Consider the following 19,801-nt stretch of genomic DNA (forward strand, 5'->3'; position numbering starts at 1 on the left):
TGTTTAATAAGTAAGGAGAAAAAAGTTTGAAAATTGTTTTCTGAATTCCCCAAAACTTTTGTTCATCATAATTGCATGACGTGATAAAAAAATTAATTAGCTACAGATTAAAGTGAAATATGCAATTAATAGAACGATTTATAATAAATTAAAAGAAGCTTTTATCCAATCTCACTTCAATTTACGTAAAAAGTAATTTCGTATAAATGTAATAAATAATTTTAATGGACAGCAGTTTTATAGGGGGATTCGGCTTCGATTAAGTTCTATTGACTCGATTCAATAGTTTTCTATTCGCCCTTTGTCGGTTTGCCTACCGCCGCCGTCATTTCCCATTTCGAACCGTTTTCCGACTCTCACGCTATTCCCACATGCAACACACTGATTGTTGTGTGCGCTGTGTATATCGCATTTTCCGAACTGAGAAAAAAAGAGGGAATAATCGGAGGGAAACACACGGCATGCTTGCGCCAATAAAACCAATCACACTTCTGTCACTGCCAAGGAAAGCAACAAACTCCGGATAAAAGCAGATCAATAATATGTTCACTCATGCCAAACTTATTCTCTAGTTTATTTGTGAAGGAGAATGTTTGTGAAAAAAAATGCAAGAAATTTAAAAAAAAAATTAAAAAGTGATTTATTTGTCTTAATGAAATTTTTTAGGCAACAATCAAACATTTTATCATAATTGTATAATACAAAAATCTAATAATTTAAATGATACATTCTTTAATCAGCTGCATTTCTTTGGTGTCTTTTTTATTTTATGTGTTGCTGCAAGTTTTTTGAAACAAATGTAACTTAAAAATTACTTTTTGATGTCGCATCTGGATGAAAGTAATTCAAATGTTACAGATTCTTCTTTAATAAGTTGACTTTATTATTTAATTTATTGATTTCGCTTTTCCTTGCCAGCTACAGCTTTCGTCTGCACTCACAGAACAAAAGAGCGCACAAATCACTTTTCCCTTTAGCAAAACCCAGTAGTTTTTGTTCCATGGACTTTCAAGCAAAAAAATAGAATGACCGACTACACTACACGAAAAGAGAGGCTTAAGGGAGGCTCATCGAGGCAAAAAACTTTGGCAAGCAAAAAATCCATTCATCCGCTCACGTAGCGTCCACTTTTCATCCCCGCTAATATGAACTTGCTCCCCGCCTTTATTTTATTGTCTCCGCTTGGAGTAAAAAAAGAGAACAACAATTCTTCAGGGACCATTAGTATGTAAAAGCACGTCTGACTCTCTTCCGAAAACTTAACGGCGTAATTTTTTTTCTTTTGAGTCAGCGTGTCTTCCGTGTCAAGCACAAATCCTAATTGCTTTGAGCAGCAGTTTTAAATTAGTTCATTATCTACCGACGAGCGTGTGCCGGACAAAAGCTTGACGAAGAGCAAAGTTCGATTGCTATATCTAGTTGTCGATCATTATACTGCTCGCCTCAGCGTCCCAGTTGCGAAGGAGCTCCTCTCTTTCGTTAACTTTTATGGATTGCTTCTTGAAAAAGTACTCAGACTTTGATTTAATAAGTTTCGAGACGATAGTCAAGTTAATAACCAGCGAGAATTGCTGGTGTGAAACTTTAAAATTGCTATGGGAAAAAAATTATTTTGAAACGGAAAAGTTTCTAGACGCTATGTACACAAATTTTTTCCAGATGGAATTTAACCTTTAAAATTGTAATTAATTTATTATTTCTGCTAAAACATAAAACATAACCATGAGTATTCTATAAAAAAATTAATCATATCAAGCTTTAAAAAAAAAATATAAATGAAACCCGAGTGGAAGGTGGCAACACATTATTTGCAAAGACTTTAGCTTTTCTTTATTAAGGTGATTAATTTTACCAGCAATAAACCTGTAATATTACCTCCTTAAAATCTGATACCTCTACACCTCTAGATTATATAACAAGGAGAACATGAAACTTGAACACAAATCCCAAGAAGAATGGAATATCTTCTTTCCCATAGAAAAAATGCACTCATCCATTTCTTATGTTTTGCCTGAAATTGTAAATTGCTTACACGGAAATATCTTAAAGCCTTAATTTTTTGTTTATTTGTCTTGAAATGAAATAAAAAATAATACTAGAAAATTCAATGGAGTGGAAAAAAGCGTTGGAAAAACAGCACAAACTAAAAAGAGACTGAAACGGTTAAAATAAAAATGAAATCTCGTTTTTACTCCACAATTTCGTCGTTTGGTACGAATGCTGGGTTTTAATCTGTATTGTATAAAAAACAATGAACAGCTGTCGCTTGAAGATTGGGCGGTGTGTGCATAGTAAAGCAACTCTTTTTGCGGGCGAGTGTGTAAAAAGTGCGGCTGTGCGCGGGCGCCGGTGGGTCACACGGAGAGAGCGCCCAGGAGGGAGCTGCTGGAGCGACGCAGGCACCAGCAGCAGTGTTCCTCGTCCGGCTGAGCCGCTCACGTCCGTCGGTGTGGGTCGCTCGCGTCCTTTCAATTTGCTTACTTGCTCCTCCGCTTTGCGTCCGACAGTGGTGTCTCGTCCCGCGCGTTTCGTGAAGTGCAAGAGTCGGCCAGTCAGCACGGACAACTCCTCAGGTGGGTCGCTCGCTCGCCCTCGTTGGCACCGCACCAACGTTATGTTGAACCAGAGTGCCACATAAACCACTTGTTTCGCGCCAAAATGCCCAGCTGCATTGATTTTGGTGCGAGGCAGCCGCACCAAATTCGAACGGGAACAGCGTCAACTTTTTTGAACACAAATTTTTAGAAGTTTATTTTTATAAATTAGTTTTTCGGGAAAAGCGTATTTCTCTAGAGGGTGTGGTTATCTTTCACAACGTTGATTAAATTTGTAATTTAATATTTGTTCTGAAACACAAATTAACTCGCTAACCATCACGTGGAGTGAAGTTTTCCGCTTAAAATCTGTGGGCCATTTTAGCAAGATTTTTCTTACCCCCCGGCAATTTAATATCCTACAGAATTCAATTCACGTGAGGAAAATTGATTATTTTAGGTATCCAAACAATATAATAATTTATTGATCAATTTTTTACGTTTCCTGATACCAGCAAATATTTAGTTTTAATCAATCAGAAATTGAAAAGTTTATACCATTTTAAATACTCCTTGGAGTCAAAATTCAAACTCTACAAACAAAATTTATATAATGTTGATCAAAACGCTATCCTAACATTTACTTTTGGTCAGAAATCATTTGGCAAATTCAACCATAACAGCAGCGTAAGAGCTCAAATTAAATAGAGTGAAAATTGCACCATATTTTTATTTTTGCAAGAAAGGATAAGTAACACTTCTGTTATTAGGTTAATTGTAAGATGATAACAAGTTAAAGTTCATTAATCAATGCAACTCTATTCAATTTATTCAAGGGTCAAAGCTAAAGTAAATAATTGACAGTGCAGTACAAAAGAGCAAAGTTGCACAAGTTGCAAGACAAATGAGTGTAAGAGTAATTAATTGTACTCTGATCAACCTCACAGGCCATTGTTATGACACATATGACATTCTCCCTATTTTGCTGCTAAAATACAAGAAAATTGTAAAACAAAAAGCTTTTATGCAAATAATTGATGTAGATCTTTTTTTCATTAATAATTTTAAGGAACGTATCATAAATTATTTCACAAATGATATAAATATAATTTCTGGTTGAACTACTTTTCATATTAAAAAAAATTTCTATATTGATGTTCAATTCGGAAGTAAAATATTTATGTTTTGGAGGACCTGCAAGATTGGCAATTCAAACTCAAAGCAAAGCATGGGACAAAATCGCATCGTGTTTTGTGTTATTGCGGACGTAACATACAATTTTACGACACTGTCCTCCAGTTTTGCGCAGCAATAGTTCGTCGCCCAGCGCCGGAAAAGCCATACAGAGTCGATTTCAATATCAGCAGGACACGATCATTATAACACACACACAGCAGCTGCACGGAAATTCGGCAGAAAGTTTGCACGTAAAAAGTAACTTTGCGAAAAAATGTTCACGGCACAAAGAGCAAGGCAAATCAGCACCATTATTATTATATGATCCTTCCAGCTAACTTTTGTTCATAATTCAAACTTCAAGTGCCAATTTCGAAACTTTTTTATTTCCGCTTGAGCTTTTACAATAGCCATAGTATTGTTTGCTCAAATATTTTTTACAGAAACTCGCACCCCTAATGAAGTGTCACGTGGGTTTCACGCGGACTGCATAAATAAGACTTCTGAATTTCATTTCCATGGCTCTGGAAAAAAACGAAGGGAGGAAATTCTGCGAAAAAGAAGGCGGGAAATGATACTACAAAAGAGCCTCCTTTCAGAGCGATTTTCAGAAACGAGGGAGCGAGAGTATTGTGTGCAACTCTGACGCTCTCGGATATATGGAATTTTACATATTTTCCACTTACTTAAACAGGAATGCGCCAAAATTGCCTCTTTTATGCGCTGCACCGTTGTGCGTCGAGGCAATTATTTGCGAATTTTCTCTCCTTCCCATTCTGCTTTTACCTGGGGGCATTGTTATCCACATCTACCTTTATGAACCCTTCCATTTTACCTGTGCACAGCAGTTATCTGGAATGAAGTTCCACAAGTGCTGGAAATATGTGGAGGGCATTGTTTGGAAAGTTGCGGAATTTCTTTATCGGAAATTTCTCATTCTAATTAGATATGAAATTAAGAACAGGTTTTCCTTGTGTAGTTCATTTTTTTTCATTAATTGAAAAAATCAACAAAAAGGGCTAATAATTAAAATTTTCAAATAAACATGTAAAATTAAAAAAGAGCTCACTTTTTTGAGAATGATTCTTTAGTTGTTTGATTATTTGAAATTAAACAGTTTTGTCCTTGGACCTCTTGGGCCGGGGAACAAAACTCATTTTTATTTCTATGAAAAATTAATTTTTCTTGGTAAATTTTTGAACATGAATTAGCAACATTCCGTCTGCGGTTTGGTGCGAGCCAGACGCAAATTCAACCCACTCTCTGAGCAAAAGACATTTTTTTTGCAGGCCAACTATTCCGTGGTCTTGTGAGCGCCAAGGAAGCTGCTGCTGTTTGTCGGTCCGGACTGCTGTTTGATCTCAGAGCGCGCGCGAGAGATACAAAGCTTCCTCCGACACATCAGCAGCAGTCTTGTGTGTGTCAACAAGCGCAGCAACACACAGAGAGAGCACACTCGCTTCCCGGACAGCAGAAAGGGTTGATTGCCCCAAGTAATTGTGATCCTCACTCAAAGGCTTTAAGGCTTTCCCCTGGCGAGAATATGGTACTTACACGCGACCCGGGCTGGGAATATTTGCGTTTTCGAGACGTGCAACAACAGTTGGTTCGGGTGAGCGAGAGAGAACAAGACGAGGTGTGAAAGGTGGTTTTGCTGCTCTCGTCATGAGCAGCAGTGAACCCACTTTCCTCACGCACCGGAATTTCGCAATTAACTTGCGGATCATGAGCTCAAAACCAACTGTATGTCTCATTAGTTTCACAGAGCGACTGCTTAAATTTGAACAGAATGGTGTAATTTCAAAAAAAGACCAGAAATTAATTATTAAATAAAGTTTATAAAATACCTAAAAAATATTGGGAATTTAAAAAAAAAGTATTATTATTTTGGTTATTTTATTCAATATGGTCGAAACTAATATTTTGCACTTTTTATAAATTGATTAAAATGATACGATTAATAAAGATCTAGTGTCAGAACAAAAAAGATTAAAAATGTAAAAGTGTCAAAAAAAGAGATTCCCAATGTACCAAAAAAATATTAATAGAGTCAATATCATATTAGCATTACATCATTTTATATGTCATGAAATAAAACTGGAATAAAATTTTAACATTTCTCCAGATTACTAATATAAATTGTGCATTTAGAAATCTCCTTTTTTTTTTATAAATGATCAGTATATTTGAAAAAATTAATCACTTACTGTATGTTAATATCATGCATTTAGTTTCCCCTCTTTAATACCTAAATAATATGAAAATTTAACTCTCTAAAATTTTTAAATTACAATTTTCACATCATTTTACTCAATTTGCTCAAATTTCAATGATAATATCAATCAATTTGCTGATTAAAATTCATATACTTATTAATCTCCACATTTCAATCAAAACTCTCATTTCAAGAAAATGGAGAGAAAGGGCCACTTACTTAACGCGACAAGTATATTTGCAGAGTGGAAATTTACATCGTGTGCCTCAGGAGATTTATTCATACCGCGTGACATTTCACCGAAAGAGCAGCAATTTCTTATCCTAGAGATGAAATTCGCAGCCTCCCACGCACCGGGCCAAATCGCAAGTTCAAATGTTAAAGGTAAACTCGTCAGCCTAGCTCTAGCTGAATTTTGGGGCGAGCACCTTCTTCTTCTTCTTCTTTCGTGGCGAATTTTGCCACACAGGCGTGCACACCCTAATGAGCCGACACTCGTCCTTGCTTTTATAGCGCGCGACAGCCAGGGCAGGACGACGACCCAAATCTCTTTTCTTGCGCGTGAGAGGCGCCGCCCTCGCCCGGCCGCCACCAGCTGCCTTTGTGATGTTAAAAAGGAAATCGTCTCTCGGGACTTTGAGGCTGTTTGCTGCAAAAATCTCGTTCGCCCTCTGGTCATTTCGCCGTCCGCCGGCACTTCCCTCGCATTCCCGCCGCCTGGGGAATGACGAAGGCCAAACTGCCTCAGAGCTTGTGATTATAGGCAAGAGGACCGAGCTGTTGTATCTGCGACGCATTACATGCAAAATTAATTCAGGGCGACGAGTTAGAACTTTCCAGACTTATAAAGTAATCTATTTTCAACCATATTTGTCATTAAAATCTTTAATTTTTTTGTTTGATTTAAAATTTAAATCGAAAAAAATGGAGTTTTATAATAAAAAGAGGATAAAAACCTTTTTAGTTGACAAATATAATATAATTATTTTATAAAAAAAGAAGCAAATAATACAAAAGTATTATTTTGAATTTTGAATCCTCTTTTTTTTAAATTTGCTAGTTTCTGATCTCTGATCAATAATTTTTTATGATATTTAAACATAATTTAAATCAAGTTTCAAGGTACCAAGCAATAAATCTTGATTCGAATGTTCTTTGCGCTTTCTGATTGGATACCCAATCAGAATATTAAGCAACAATATAAATTTTCTCTAATTATTTGTGATGACCGGAACATTATTAAATTAATTTATTGTTGCAAAGTTGTAATAATTGTTGTGATTTGTTTGATTTCAGACAGTGATTGGTGGTACTCGTTGCGCGTTGTCGGCGGGCCGTGCTCGCCGATGCCCGGCCGTCGAGTGTGGTGGGTGCGCGAGGCCTCAGCAGCTGTAGCCCTGTGATCACGTGCTCGGTCAGTGCATGCCCGCAACAGTGGCTCGGCGCGGTCCCGACCAGGAAGCTGCCGCCGAACTCGAGGACGTCGTCGTCGCCAAGCAGCCCGAGAATGGCACTGCTCAGATGACGTCACCGCCGGCCGCCCCCTCCTCGTCCGCCTCCTCGGTGGCGGTCGCAGTGGTGCAGGAGGCGGCCAGTCCGGCCAACAGCAAGGCGGCCAACCCGAGTGAAGGGACGGTAGTGACGCAGCAGCCGTGCAGTTCGGCCGCCGGCGCACAGAGCCCGACGGCCGAGTCGGTGGCCAGCGGCAGCAAAAAGTCCTCCTCGCACCACCACCGACATCACCACCACCACCAACAGTCGCTGGCCCAGTGGCTGGTCAAGCGAATTTCAAACTTGAGGATTTTCCAGCCTAAGAAGGGTAAGCCTGAGAACTTATTTTTACTCAAAATTCGAATTAAAATTTAAACCTGTTAAAAAAATTTAATCGTAGAATATTAAAAATAATATAATGAAATTTAGTTTAAAAAGTCAAGAGGCGTTAAAAATAATTATTTTTAGATATTATGGTTTGACAGTAAATTAATTCATATAGGGAAATTCCTAATAGAATAAGCTTTGAAGAAAAGCCAGCTGTAAAGGTTCTATAGAGAAGATAGATGTGTTAAATTAAATTTTAGCACAAACTCCCATTATTATTTTTTCAAGTATCTTTTATAATATTAAAATGATTTTGAACCCAGCAGCTTTACCCTTTCCTTTTTTGCTACTGAATTTTAGCGTTGAATTTTATACAAATTATTTTAAAAGAATTAAAAAGCTAATGAAATGGCCACATGAATCTTGCTGAAAAAATTTTAAAATGTGCACAAAAATGCAAGGAAAATTATATTACTGGGTAAATTCTTTTGACTCTGCAGGCTATGTTTATTAAAAATAGCGTGAATATCTCCATCGCGCCCTTAATTTATTAAAGTTTATTTTAGTTCTACTTCAACGTTATTTCGGACTTTTTACATTATTTGGTCTTTGCATCTTTGAGAATTTATTTTATTTCGTAGTTATTCGCTTGTTTTGCTTTTACCAAACAAAGATATTTAATTTTAAGCTAACTGTTTTTTTTTTTAGAAATAAATTAATTAATCGTCAAGCTGTTGTCAACATTACAAATTCTGAGAATATAAAAACTAATAAAAAATTAATTTCACTCCGACTTCTTTACAAATTTTACGGCTGTAAAATTTACGACGGACTTAAATAATAATTCCGGCTTGAGTTTGCAGTCGTGCATATGATTATAAAAATGTCATTACGTCTTCTCCGGCGGAAAAGTTCAGTTTTATTGAGCATCTTGCCGTTTATACTGCCGGATGCCATTATATCGTGCATATTCATGACGGCAAGAGTGATTAAAGTGCTTTCAAAAGGCAAGTAAAAACGTCCTCTGATTAAAATTTACGATGGAGTGCTCCACAAAAAAACGATCATGCATTGAAATTACGCTTGAATCCATCATCAAGGGGTGAAAAATTTGCATACATTCAAAACGAAATTGTACAAAAAACAGACTTGATATATGTTATCAACCGACTCTATTAATTTTCGCAACGCGTACTTGACGTGTCCATCGGCAGCAATTACTTTGATGTATTGCGAGTGGGCGGATTAGAAAGGGTTGAGCGCAATAAAAAAGTAGTGCTCGCTATAAATAAAAGAGGAGGGCTGAAGTTTTTTTTCGCAACTTGTTACTTCGGCACGGCACAAATAATTGCTCTGAACTTTCTTCCTTAGTCTCGTTTTTGAACGTTACTTATTTGAAGCTAAATGAGAGACAGCCAAGTTCATGCTGCTAGTATAAATTAGAAAAGCTACTTCTCTCCGCAGATTTATTTTCCTGCAGCAGCCAGCAGGCGGCTTTATGAATTCAAAAAAGAATTGTGCTTTAAAGCAAACACACTACAAGCTGCTGGGCGTGTGTGTGTGTGTGTGCAGAATAAAAGAAGTGTAGCTTTTAATGCCAAGTCCCGTGCATTATGTACTTTTTCAACTGCCGGAATGGAGAAAAAGCAGGGCGCTTTTAATTTTCGCAAAATAAACTCGTCGAGCCGGAATTTAAGTTCAAGGTTTGTAGAACGCTCCAATTTTCTTTAGAGCAATTGTACGCCGGAGGAGAAGAAAAAACATGCTGCGCAGAAGGCATTCTTTATAAATAATTCTTTCAAAAGAAATGCACCTCCTTTAATTCTTTTGCTTGGAGACTATTTTTGTTCTAGATTTTTGCCGGTAACTGTTAAAGGAACTTTTTTCTTAAATCGTATGTTAGCATTATTTTTTTTTTATTAAATTACTTTCATTTCTAATTTATTTGTAAAATATTTAAAATACTTAATTTTCTTCATATTATAAATCAATGACCAAAAAAAATATTCATTTTGTAATTACGTTAATTTTTAGAGAAAATTGTAGACTTGTTCTAGTTGTTCTTAGAATTAAAATTTTTTGCTTGAGAAAAAATTTTATTTGCCTAGAGAATGGCTCATAAAAGTAAATAGGTGTGAAGTCTGCAAATGAATGATTTTAAAAAGAAATCATCTGCATCCCTATTTTATAAATTCACGATTTATTCAGATTTAAATCATACTCTTGGCTGTTTTTCTGCAATTTGTTTGCTTCACCAAGAGCAAACAGATCTAATTTTAAGCGGATTCAGACGCGAAGGAATTCAAGTGGGATTAGGTTCTCAACTTTTTTGTATGTGAAATTTATAAGGATTGCAGTGACTTGTCGCAAGAGCAAGCACGCCAACCAGATAAGCACCAAGACTGATTCATGAGACTGACTTGTCGCGACGAGAGAAATCGAGAGGATTAATTGAGACGTGAACAAAAAAGCAGCAGTCGCAATTGGCGGGATGGTTAAAAGAAAATATCAGCTAAAATGTGTCTCAAACGTCACACAGTTCAGCAACTTTGAAAGTTTTTATTAAAAGTGACAGCCTAAAAAAGCAACAATTTCTTAACTACGACTTTTGGAAAAAGTTACCACTGGTTTACTTTTTCCAGCCAAATTTGAATAAAAGGAGAAGTTTCCGAGTGTCGGTTTAGCGCGTACAAAAGCCACTTCTTGCCTTTGGGTTTTATAAATAATTCTGCACGCCGATCATTCTTTTCTATTGTCTCTTCGTTGCGCTGCAAATTAATTCAATGGCGTGTCAAGAGGAGGATGAAAGGTTGGGTGATGAATAGCGGGAGGAAAATTGCAGACTGCGCAGCGAGAAATAGGCAAATTAGAACATGCGAACCGCCCATTTGGGCAGGCGAAATTATTGCGTTGGTGCCAACTTTTTGTTTGTCCACCGATGTTATCTCAAAGGTGCTGACACGTTCTATTAGCGGTCCCACTTCATACGTGAAAGAGCTTTTGATTGCGCTACTTGTTCTGATAAAAAGAGATATACAGCGCCGAGTGAGCAGATAGAGCAATCATTTAACGCAAAATATACAAAAATGTCATGCAAATAATCTAGCTTGATGTTGGAAAAAAATTACGCTAAATGATGCTGGTAGAAAAAATAACAATGTTATCCAATATTCTAGACTTTATTTTTAATTAAAAATAAAATAGAAATCAGGAATCGAATATCATATTTTAAAAATAACAAAATTTGTATTTTTTTCAAGTTTGGTAAGTTCAATGAAATTGTTCTTTTAACTTATTTTCAACACAAATTAACTACCATTTTTCTCACTCTCTTTTATAATTTTAATTTTTATTGCCTCTTTCCGACTTTTTTATTCATCCATTTGGCTAATTCTCTTGCAAAAGTGACCCATGCAGTTGCAAAGAATAAATGGAGCATTCATAATCATTCACACACTCTGTACATCACTTTTTACTTTTTAGGTACTATTCGTGTCAAATTACACGTGGTCGTTTAAACTTTGATGATGCTGGTATGTCCAGCACGTACTCCACGGCACTTTCGCGTAGCACGCGTGCAAGTAATTTCCAAAAATGCTGCTGGTCTCTGGCGCAGAGCATCAAAAATAGCCGCGGTGTGCAAAGCGCGAATGTATGCGAACACCCAGCATGAATTATTTACGAGTAGCCCAACCGGTCAGCCCTTGGTGGCCGCGTGTAATAATAAGCCATTTTCCGACCGTCACAATTTAAATTTTAAATCACTTTTCAACCGTATATATATGGGTTCGGCCTTTTCTGCCCGCTCGCTTTTGCCTGTTTGAACTGTGGAAAAACAGCTGGATTTTCTGGCTGACGCAAATAATCCTGATTATTTGAGGCAGCTTGTGGTTTTTGAATGTTATACAAAGGAACAATTTTGAGCTTCATTGTTTATTTATTGACGGGCTGCGCAGAGCAGACCAAGATAGGAGTTTTGATACCTGGATTATTCTTTAAAAATAACAATCAAAATCAAATAAATAATATTATTTGAAATGTGGAAAAAATGAATTATTTTCTAAATTTTGAATTTGTGTAAAGTAACACATTTTTTTTTTATTTTAAATAAAATTTTGAAGTTCAGCCAAGAGGGTTATTAAGTTAGTGGAGGAGTCTATATTGTTATAATTATACAGGCGGACAATTTAGGAGGGGGCGCAATTTGTGGAAGTTAATTAGATTAGCATTCAGGATTAGTCAAGTGACCACATTAATTAACAAAGCTTGCAAAGACAAAAAGACCACAAACAATCCGAAAAGTTGTGCTTCTTTATATGAATATTTTTATTTCATTGAATCTTCACTTATTACATTAATTAAATAAATTTAATATTAAATCTTACAGAATAAATAAAAAAAGTTGGATAGCTGTAAATTCTGAAACCTTTTACAATTTAGAAATAAAAAAGAACTAAGCAAAATCATTAAGAGCAAAATACAGTTTAAATTATTTTCCAGCTTTGAACGAGTTGTGATCTTTTATAAAAAGTCCACTCAAACTTTTTTCTCTTTATCCTTTATTGCAGGATCAAAAAAGTAAAGGAAATGCAAATTAGTAGGAACCGTACTTTAATGATCAAAGTACAGGGTTAAAACGCACCACGAAAAAAAAAACTTTCTAAATTACCTCAAACTTTATTTTGTAAAAACGTTTGCCTACTTTGAAGTTTTGTGGTTCCTTTACTACATAAACACCCAGTTCGTTTCCCACTGTTAGACACGCCTTGAATTTTCTTCTCACCGGTTCGACACACGAAAAGTATATAAATTAGAGAAAGAGCAGCTCTGTGTCCGAGTAAAGCCAGAGATCAAAGGGACGGAAGGAACCGTTAGAGATTATTTGAGCAGAGTCTCTTCCGTTTCCCTGCGTGTGTGAAGGTATGTGTGTAATACTGGAAATTGGAGAAAGCCAATTAATCTGCGGCCGCCGAGTTGGTAGCTGCTTTGTACGATTTCCCAGCACCGAAATGGGACAATCGAAATTCGGCGTTTTTGGCACTTGGCGGGATTCTGCGAACGATCGAAAAGGACTGGCAGCCACCTAATTAAGGTTTGAAGCATTCAACATCAAAGGATGTTTACAGAGCTGGAGACCAATTCCGAGTTCCAGGGGTGGCAGAATGAGGACCTTGAAATTAGTTTACTTTCTTTTAATAAAAGGGAACAAATTTTCTAATTAAGGATGATATTGGCGGATGTTTCATAAAAAGAGAAAAAGTTTGAGATGACGATTAAATAATTAATGAGTGTATCCTTGCTACATTTCTCACTTGAATGATAATGATGTAAAATCTAAATATTTGCAAACGTCTCTCGCACGAATAAGCTTCTAGTGCAAATTCGGAATCCACCAGCTACAGAAACCACACATTTCTGCTTTTGGAGTTGTAATTATTACACTCGGCTGGAGACCATGGCGACATAGTGATGCATGTCACTGAATTTACGATTTGGACGAGTTCATATTTTGACTCTAGGGTTTGTATTCAAATGTGATTTTCACTTGGGTAAATAATCAGATTTCAGCTATGGATGATTCCGATTCCTCTTTTCCTGCGCGTAAATTTACATTCAAATGGATGGAAGAGACAAAATAATGTAAAAAATTATACAATTTTAGTTTTAATAATTTATTTAGAATTATAAAAAGACGAGTTTCACTGTCAGTTTACGCGTCACTTCAAAGTTTAACTCGTTAAAAAGCTACCAATTTTATAAACTCTCTCGTCAATTGATTAATTACACCCATAAGCTTTAGGTGCTGAGCACTGAATAAATAACTCCAGCAGTGAAGCAAAAAGTCTCTCTATAATTGTCATGAGGGTTGCTGTCGATGGTAGCAGCAGGTTGGGCTGGTTCTTTTTTCTTTTATTTTTTTTTCTCCCACCGATCGCAACTAGGTAGGTGCGAAACGGTATATAAATGGCGTGTTTATTGGATCAGCAGGCGAGGCGAACGAGTCCAATAATACGCACATTTCCTCTGGAGGACGGCAGAAAAAGTAGCGAGCGGCTTTTGCTTTTTCACTCTGCTCCACCAAGCAGCCCAACCCTGTTGACACCCCAATAAATTCCGGCTCAAATTACAGGAAAAACTCGCTCCGCTAACAGTAATGGCGCGACACACTTCTCTGCGTGCCGCACGCCGCGTAATGCGCACTATATAGATTTTTGTTTCTGTTTCGTGAAAGCGATGGTCGTGTACGATAATTACACACGGACTAAGGTATTGCGCGTTACCACATTTTTTTACTTTTAGCTTGGAATTGGAACAAATACGAAAGGGCACTTTTGCTGCAACAATTACTTCCCAGATTAAAGAGTGTGATAATGCGAATTTTCAGAGTGGATATTTGGCTGCTAGAGGCGTAATTAACTTTGAAATAAAAACAAGTTAATTTCAGTTTTGTCTAATTTATTATTATTTATTATATTTCTTAATAATAATTTATTATTTATTGGTATTTAAAATAATTTATTAGTTAAAATATGCAATTATTGTCTGGATAAGCACATTTTTCAATCTATATCAATTATTTTTAATCAAAGGAAGTTAAAAATGAGAAATTTTTTATTTTAACAGTTTTAAATAATCCTAGACTTAATTGAAACCTTCTCTTACTGGATTTAAATTTAATGCTCCCTTTTTTTTAGCAGAATATGCCATACAAAAATGAATAAAACCGCATACACTTCACCAGTTGGAATTTATAATAGTCTTCGCGATTTAGCTGAACAAGTTTTTCCTGATTATTCAGATTACAAAAAGTTTCTTTTTTCACCGACAAACTCTAAAGCCGTTCCAGATTGCCAATCTCGTCTGCAAATCCTCACACTTAAATTGATTTATGGCGTCAATTTCGACACTCGCATTACAACTACGATGTCCGCCGTAATGCCGCCGGCAACTCTTTCCCAAATCGCTCCACTTGGCGTACTTTTTGCATTGGTTCGTAGCCGCACGAGCAGATAGATCACTTTTTACCTTTCAAGCTGAAGCTGCCCGCAGATGCAGAAGTACAAGAATCACAGTTTTCTCGTCTAAAAGTCAAATTTATTGCATTTTTTTATCAAATCAAAAAGAAAATCAATAATTTAAGTCTATACTATGCTAAAAGCAAAAAAGTTAGATGATGATATTTCATGCATCTATCATAAGATGTAAAATAAATTTTCATTCCACCAGCATCATCATTATTAAATTGATCGCAATTGATTTTCAAACTTTCATTGCCTTCTAATGGGGAGGAGGAAATTTTTAAAAATATCTTTACGAAAAATCTATTATCAAATTCTCAAATAATGATGTATTTATATTACCCAACAAAGCGAAAGCTACAAAAATCCACCAAAATGTATTCTTTGAAGCTCCCCTATTATTTTTATTGCAAAGTTTCCTCGTTAAAATAGCTTGTAGGCGTTTGAAAGTCAACGATAACCTATTGGTTAGGTAGCAAAATGGACCAATTATTTTTATTATTTCGTTTTGTCTACCCAAACACCGACACGAAAACAAAAGCCTTTCGCAGAATTGAGATGCTTGGCAGGTAGAGAAAAAAATTGACGGGCACGTGTTGTTTTGTTAGTTTTGCGCCGCGGCTATATTGACACGGCCGGTAGAAAAGTTTACGATTTTCAAAGAAAGCGAACAAACGAGAACTGGCGCTCGCTCTTTATATATATTTTGGCTCTCGCGTTTGCTTTGCTTCTCTACGGTTTGGATGATTGATAATAAAAACACGCCGGCAGCTCAATTTCTTTTGAAACTCCCAACTCGCTTTGCTCACTCAGGAAATTAAACATACACGAAAAAGAGCACGAGTAAATAAAACGTTTTGCTCGCTGGAAAATGCCTGGAAATTTTGTGAAAATATTGGGAAAAATATATAATACAATTCCTCCATCGCGAAACAAATTATCCGCAGAAGGAAAAAAATGGAAGCGGCCCCGTTTTCACCAAGTGGCGCAGAGTCATTGAAAGAAACGAGTTTGGCGAACGAACTGCCGGTCGGGCGATTGTGTGCGGTTATGTAAAATAACGACCGGACCGACTCGCACTACTTTTCGTGGTCCTCTCATTACACCCCGCTTTGTAAGCTGGACGCACGCCGACTCCCGTGGGACTTTGGCGAAGAAGCAACATGGTGCCGCTGAAAAGCTCCAAGCTGAATTTTCGCCGGTCGGTCGATCCCTAAATTGGCTTTAATTAATTCCGACTGCGGAATGCGCCACGGCTCCCCTTCTTGGTTCACTCGCGTGGTTGGCCAGTCTCCTCTTTAGGAGTCGACTTGCACAAGGGTTCGCCTGGCCGGGATTAGGTATCGTTCCTTTGAGGAAAACATGGGTGCCCGGACGGAATTGGGGCTGCTGGGAAATCACGCTGCAGCTAAGCTGAATCGAAACGAGAAATCTCACAAATATTTGTTTTGGTTGCAAATTATTTTTATTGATCCATCACAGAGGCAATCACTGCCTATGACGAGATAGCAGCGCAGACTGAAATAATTTAATTTAAATTCAATCTAAAGCTACATTCAAGATTTATAAAACAGTGTAGCGTGATTTTATTCATCGATTTATTCTTCTTCTGGTAATTACGGCCTCAGGGATATATTTTTTTCTAACAAACAAACATAATATAATTGCCCTTAAACAGTGTTGACGCCGCAAAAAGTTCAATGAAAAATAGTTTAGAAAACTTACTTTCTCTAAACTTCCAAGTTCCGATTAGATTAAACCATTTTTAAAGGGGCAATTTTAACGTCAAAATATTTTATCCAACGCAATTAATATTAGATAAATTTTGCGATTGCCATTTCTTTATGCTTTCTTGCCTGGTTTCCTTTTTAAAAAGGTTTAAAGTAAAATTCATTCCTTATACTAAAATTTTAATTTCTAATCATTCATTTTATAAGTCTATTGAGGCTCACTGGGTTTAGATCTTACCCAGAATATCTAGCAAAATTCTTGCAAGTGGTGGCACTTTTTGTAAAAAAATTCAATGATTTCCTCTCAACGATGGTTTTTCTTTCAATCTAACATATTTGAAACTATTTGTACAAATAAATATTGATAATAAGTGTTTAAAATCTTTTGTAACCTAGCTGAACTTAAATTTTTCTAATCCAATAATCTCTTGTATTGAATCTTAAAAACCATGATTTATCATCTCTTTCCTATCAAAGATAACAAGTTTTTATGCGTTGATAAAATAAATTAATCTTCGGTGATCAATTATCTTGGTTTGTTAAGATTTGTCAAGACAAAAAAGGCCCTGTCTTTCATCCCTTCCGCTTTTTGCCAAGTTTGAAAGTGACAAATTCGCTTTTGACGCATCCACCTTTTTCTTCCTTCTCTCCTTTTTTCCATTTTGCTGCGGAGCGAATTAATTTCCCCGGTAATGCCAACAAACAGATTTGGCAGCACTCCAAAGACGCTTCATTAATCCGCCAATCGAGCAGCTCCGCCCCGACGGCTATCTCTCTCGCGTGGACAAAAACACACGCAAAGAATGAATAATTGTTTTTCTGGCCATTAGCCTCTTGCAGCGGAGGCAGACACACGCGAACGAACGTGTTCCCGGCAAAAGGGTCAGCGAGGGTAATATGTATTCGGCCGGCGTCTCCTTTCGCTTAATTTCTCTCCCGCCTTTGTGCTGAGCGGCCTCGCTAATCAAAGGGCTGCAATAACCACCCCGGGCTCGCTCTGTATCCGACTGTAAATTGCGACGAATTTTGAACCCTGCCTGCGTGAATGGGCCAGCGGCTTACGGTCCTTACCAAATTTAATTCGGACGCCCTGCAAAGTGATCAAATCTTATTGAAATAGGTTTCAAATGACGGTCTGGAGCTACATTAATAATGAAAAGATTATTGTGGAAATTAAATTTTTTATTTTATTTTATAGCAGTTTTGTAGTAATATAATGTCCACATCACAAGTTTTAAAAATTATATTTAACCAAAAGTAATAACATTAAATCCCAATATTGCCAATCAGAAATTATTGTTGAAATGAACTTTTTCAATTATATAATGCTTTTGATGAAAATTGAATGTTGAAAGTCTGCCATTGAATTCAAAAGAAATGCTTTCATGAATCAAAAAGGAAAAATTAACTTTTTAAATTATTCCTGATTTAGAGAGTAAAGAGAAATGGGCGCTTATTAAATCTGTGAGAATTTATTTTCTGACTCATAAAAAAGCAATTTATACCGTGATGCAAATTTAAATTTTTTCATGAACAATGGAAGCAAAAAATGAGGACTTTCCTGTTTTTATTTGATCAAAAGCTATATTTTCCAGAAGAACCTGTAGCTTAGAATACGTGGGCTAAAATTTGCATAATTTCTCTAGGTTTTTTTTGGTACAATTCAGACATTTAATGATATTTTTTTATTTTCTACTATTTTTAATTTATCATCAATAATAAGATTGTTTTATCATTTTGACTTTGGACTTTTTGCTTCATTTCCAATGTTACAAAATTACCGGGCGCGGTATTTTGATTTTAACTCACGTCCTCTGCACTACCTCTTTCCACAAAAAGCAGGCGGAGAGTTAAAAAAAGTTGGCTGGCCCAATTTCATTTTATGCGACTTTTTCGGGGTGCGTTCGCGTAAACAAACGCGGCCGCAACAGCGCGCTGCTGGATGATTTTATTTTGTTGTTTTGTTTTGGTTTCGCTTCTCCCTCGGTGGCCGCCCACCGCTCTCATCTGGAGGCACCAGCAGCAGCACAAAGGTCACGCCACCCACTATATTTTCACCAGTCTTTGATGTGCGCCTACGTATTTAATTTAATTCATTTCGCGTCCCGCCGTTTTATTGTATTTCAACGGAAATTCTGGCTCGGAAGTAATTCTGAACCGCACATTGTTGCGCCGAATGTGGCCTGGACGCGTACCTAAGTGTAATCAGGTCTCTACTCTACGCCAGAGGAGAGGCAAACCTTCCAAATTGGGTTAGTTCCCATTGTCTGCTTCATGCGAGCGAGCGCCCGTTCATTTTTAATCGCATATGTACGTACCCGCTCTTAACTCTCCGCTTTGCCGCATTTGCGTGAGAGACCAAGTGGATCAAAATTAGTTACAAAACCGCGACGTCACTCGACGCCCAAAATTAACGGTTGCCTAAATCGGCTTTACCTCTGTGGCTTGATCTGCTGATTTCGCACGTTAGTAGCACTACTTGTGTCAAACTTCATAAAAATTTAAACGCTTACAATTAGAAAATTTGTTGATACAGTATTCAATTCAAAATTACCGTGAGGTAAATTAGATAAGCTTATGCTAGTGGGATATAAATATGTAATATTAAAATATTTTTTTTATGATATTCCCCCCTTTTTTTAAATTTTCAAATAGTAGTATCAAATAATCGAGACACTTTTAAATGACAAAATAATTTAAACAAAAAAATTTATGTTTATGCTTGTTTTAAAAAGCAACTAATATTATTACGAGGTTGAAATTAAAACATGTCTCAATATATCGCTGTAGTACAAGTTTCATTTGTAAACTCAATTAAACGTTAAATGTCTTTTTTTTTAAAGGAAAATTATTCTTGATTTTCCTTCAAGATTATTTTCCCCTTTTCGAAAATTAGATTTAATACTCTTGATCATGCTAAATACGTGTTTTTTCCAAGCAACTAACCCAACAATTAAGTAAAAGAAATTAAATAATTCATAAAAAAAAATATTTCACATTTTAATTTAAATGGAAACACTCGTGTAGAAATTTTATGCTGGAAAAAACTCTTTATATCGTTCTTTCACTCTTCCACTTCTTTTGAATTGCAAAAATAAGCTTTTCCAAAGAGAATTAATGAATATCCGAGATGATTGGAATATGTTGGCAATAAATGAAGCCATTCGCAAAACTTGACCCAATTACAATCAGAGAACCCTTTCAAAATCCAATACAATCCCCTTCCGATTCAGCGGCTGCTGAATAGCGCGTGCACTTTTTTCCCGCATTCCGCATGCACAGACGGCTGAATAAAAACGGTACTTTTTT

General features: G+C 36.5%; 1 protein-coding gene across 1 annotated transcript in view; it reads left to right on the forward strand.

The window, feature by feature from the left end:
• The first annotated feature begins 2,430 nt into the window (after positions 1-2,430).
• The window catches only part of LOC132205928 (Kv channel-interacting protein 1-like), a 55,950-nt gene continuing 38,579 nt past the window's right edge, over positions 2,431-19,801 (forward strand). Inside the window, exons 1-2 of the mRNA XM_059635317.1 lie at positions 2,431-2,573; positions 7,222-7,744. Coding sequence (XP_059491300.1) covers positions 7,348-7,744 — 397 coding nt within the window. The 5' untranslated portion in view covers positions 2,431-2,573; positions 7,222-7,347. The remainder of the gene's footprint in view (positions 2,574-7,221; positions 7,745-19,801) is intronic.

This window comes from Neocloeon triangulifer, unplaced genomic scaffold (assembly GCF_031216515.1).
Source record: "Neocloeon triangulifer isolate White Clay Creek 2 clone unplaced genomic scaffold, ASM3121651v1 ptg000003l, whole genome shotgun sequence".
Taxonomy (NCBI): domain Eukaryota; kingdom Metazoa; phylum Arthropoda; class Insecta; order Ephemeroptera; family Baetidae; genus Neocloeon; species Neocloeon triangulifer.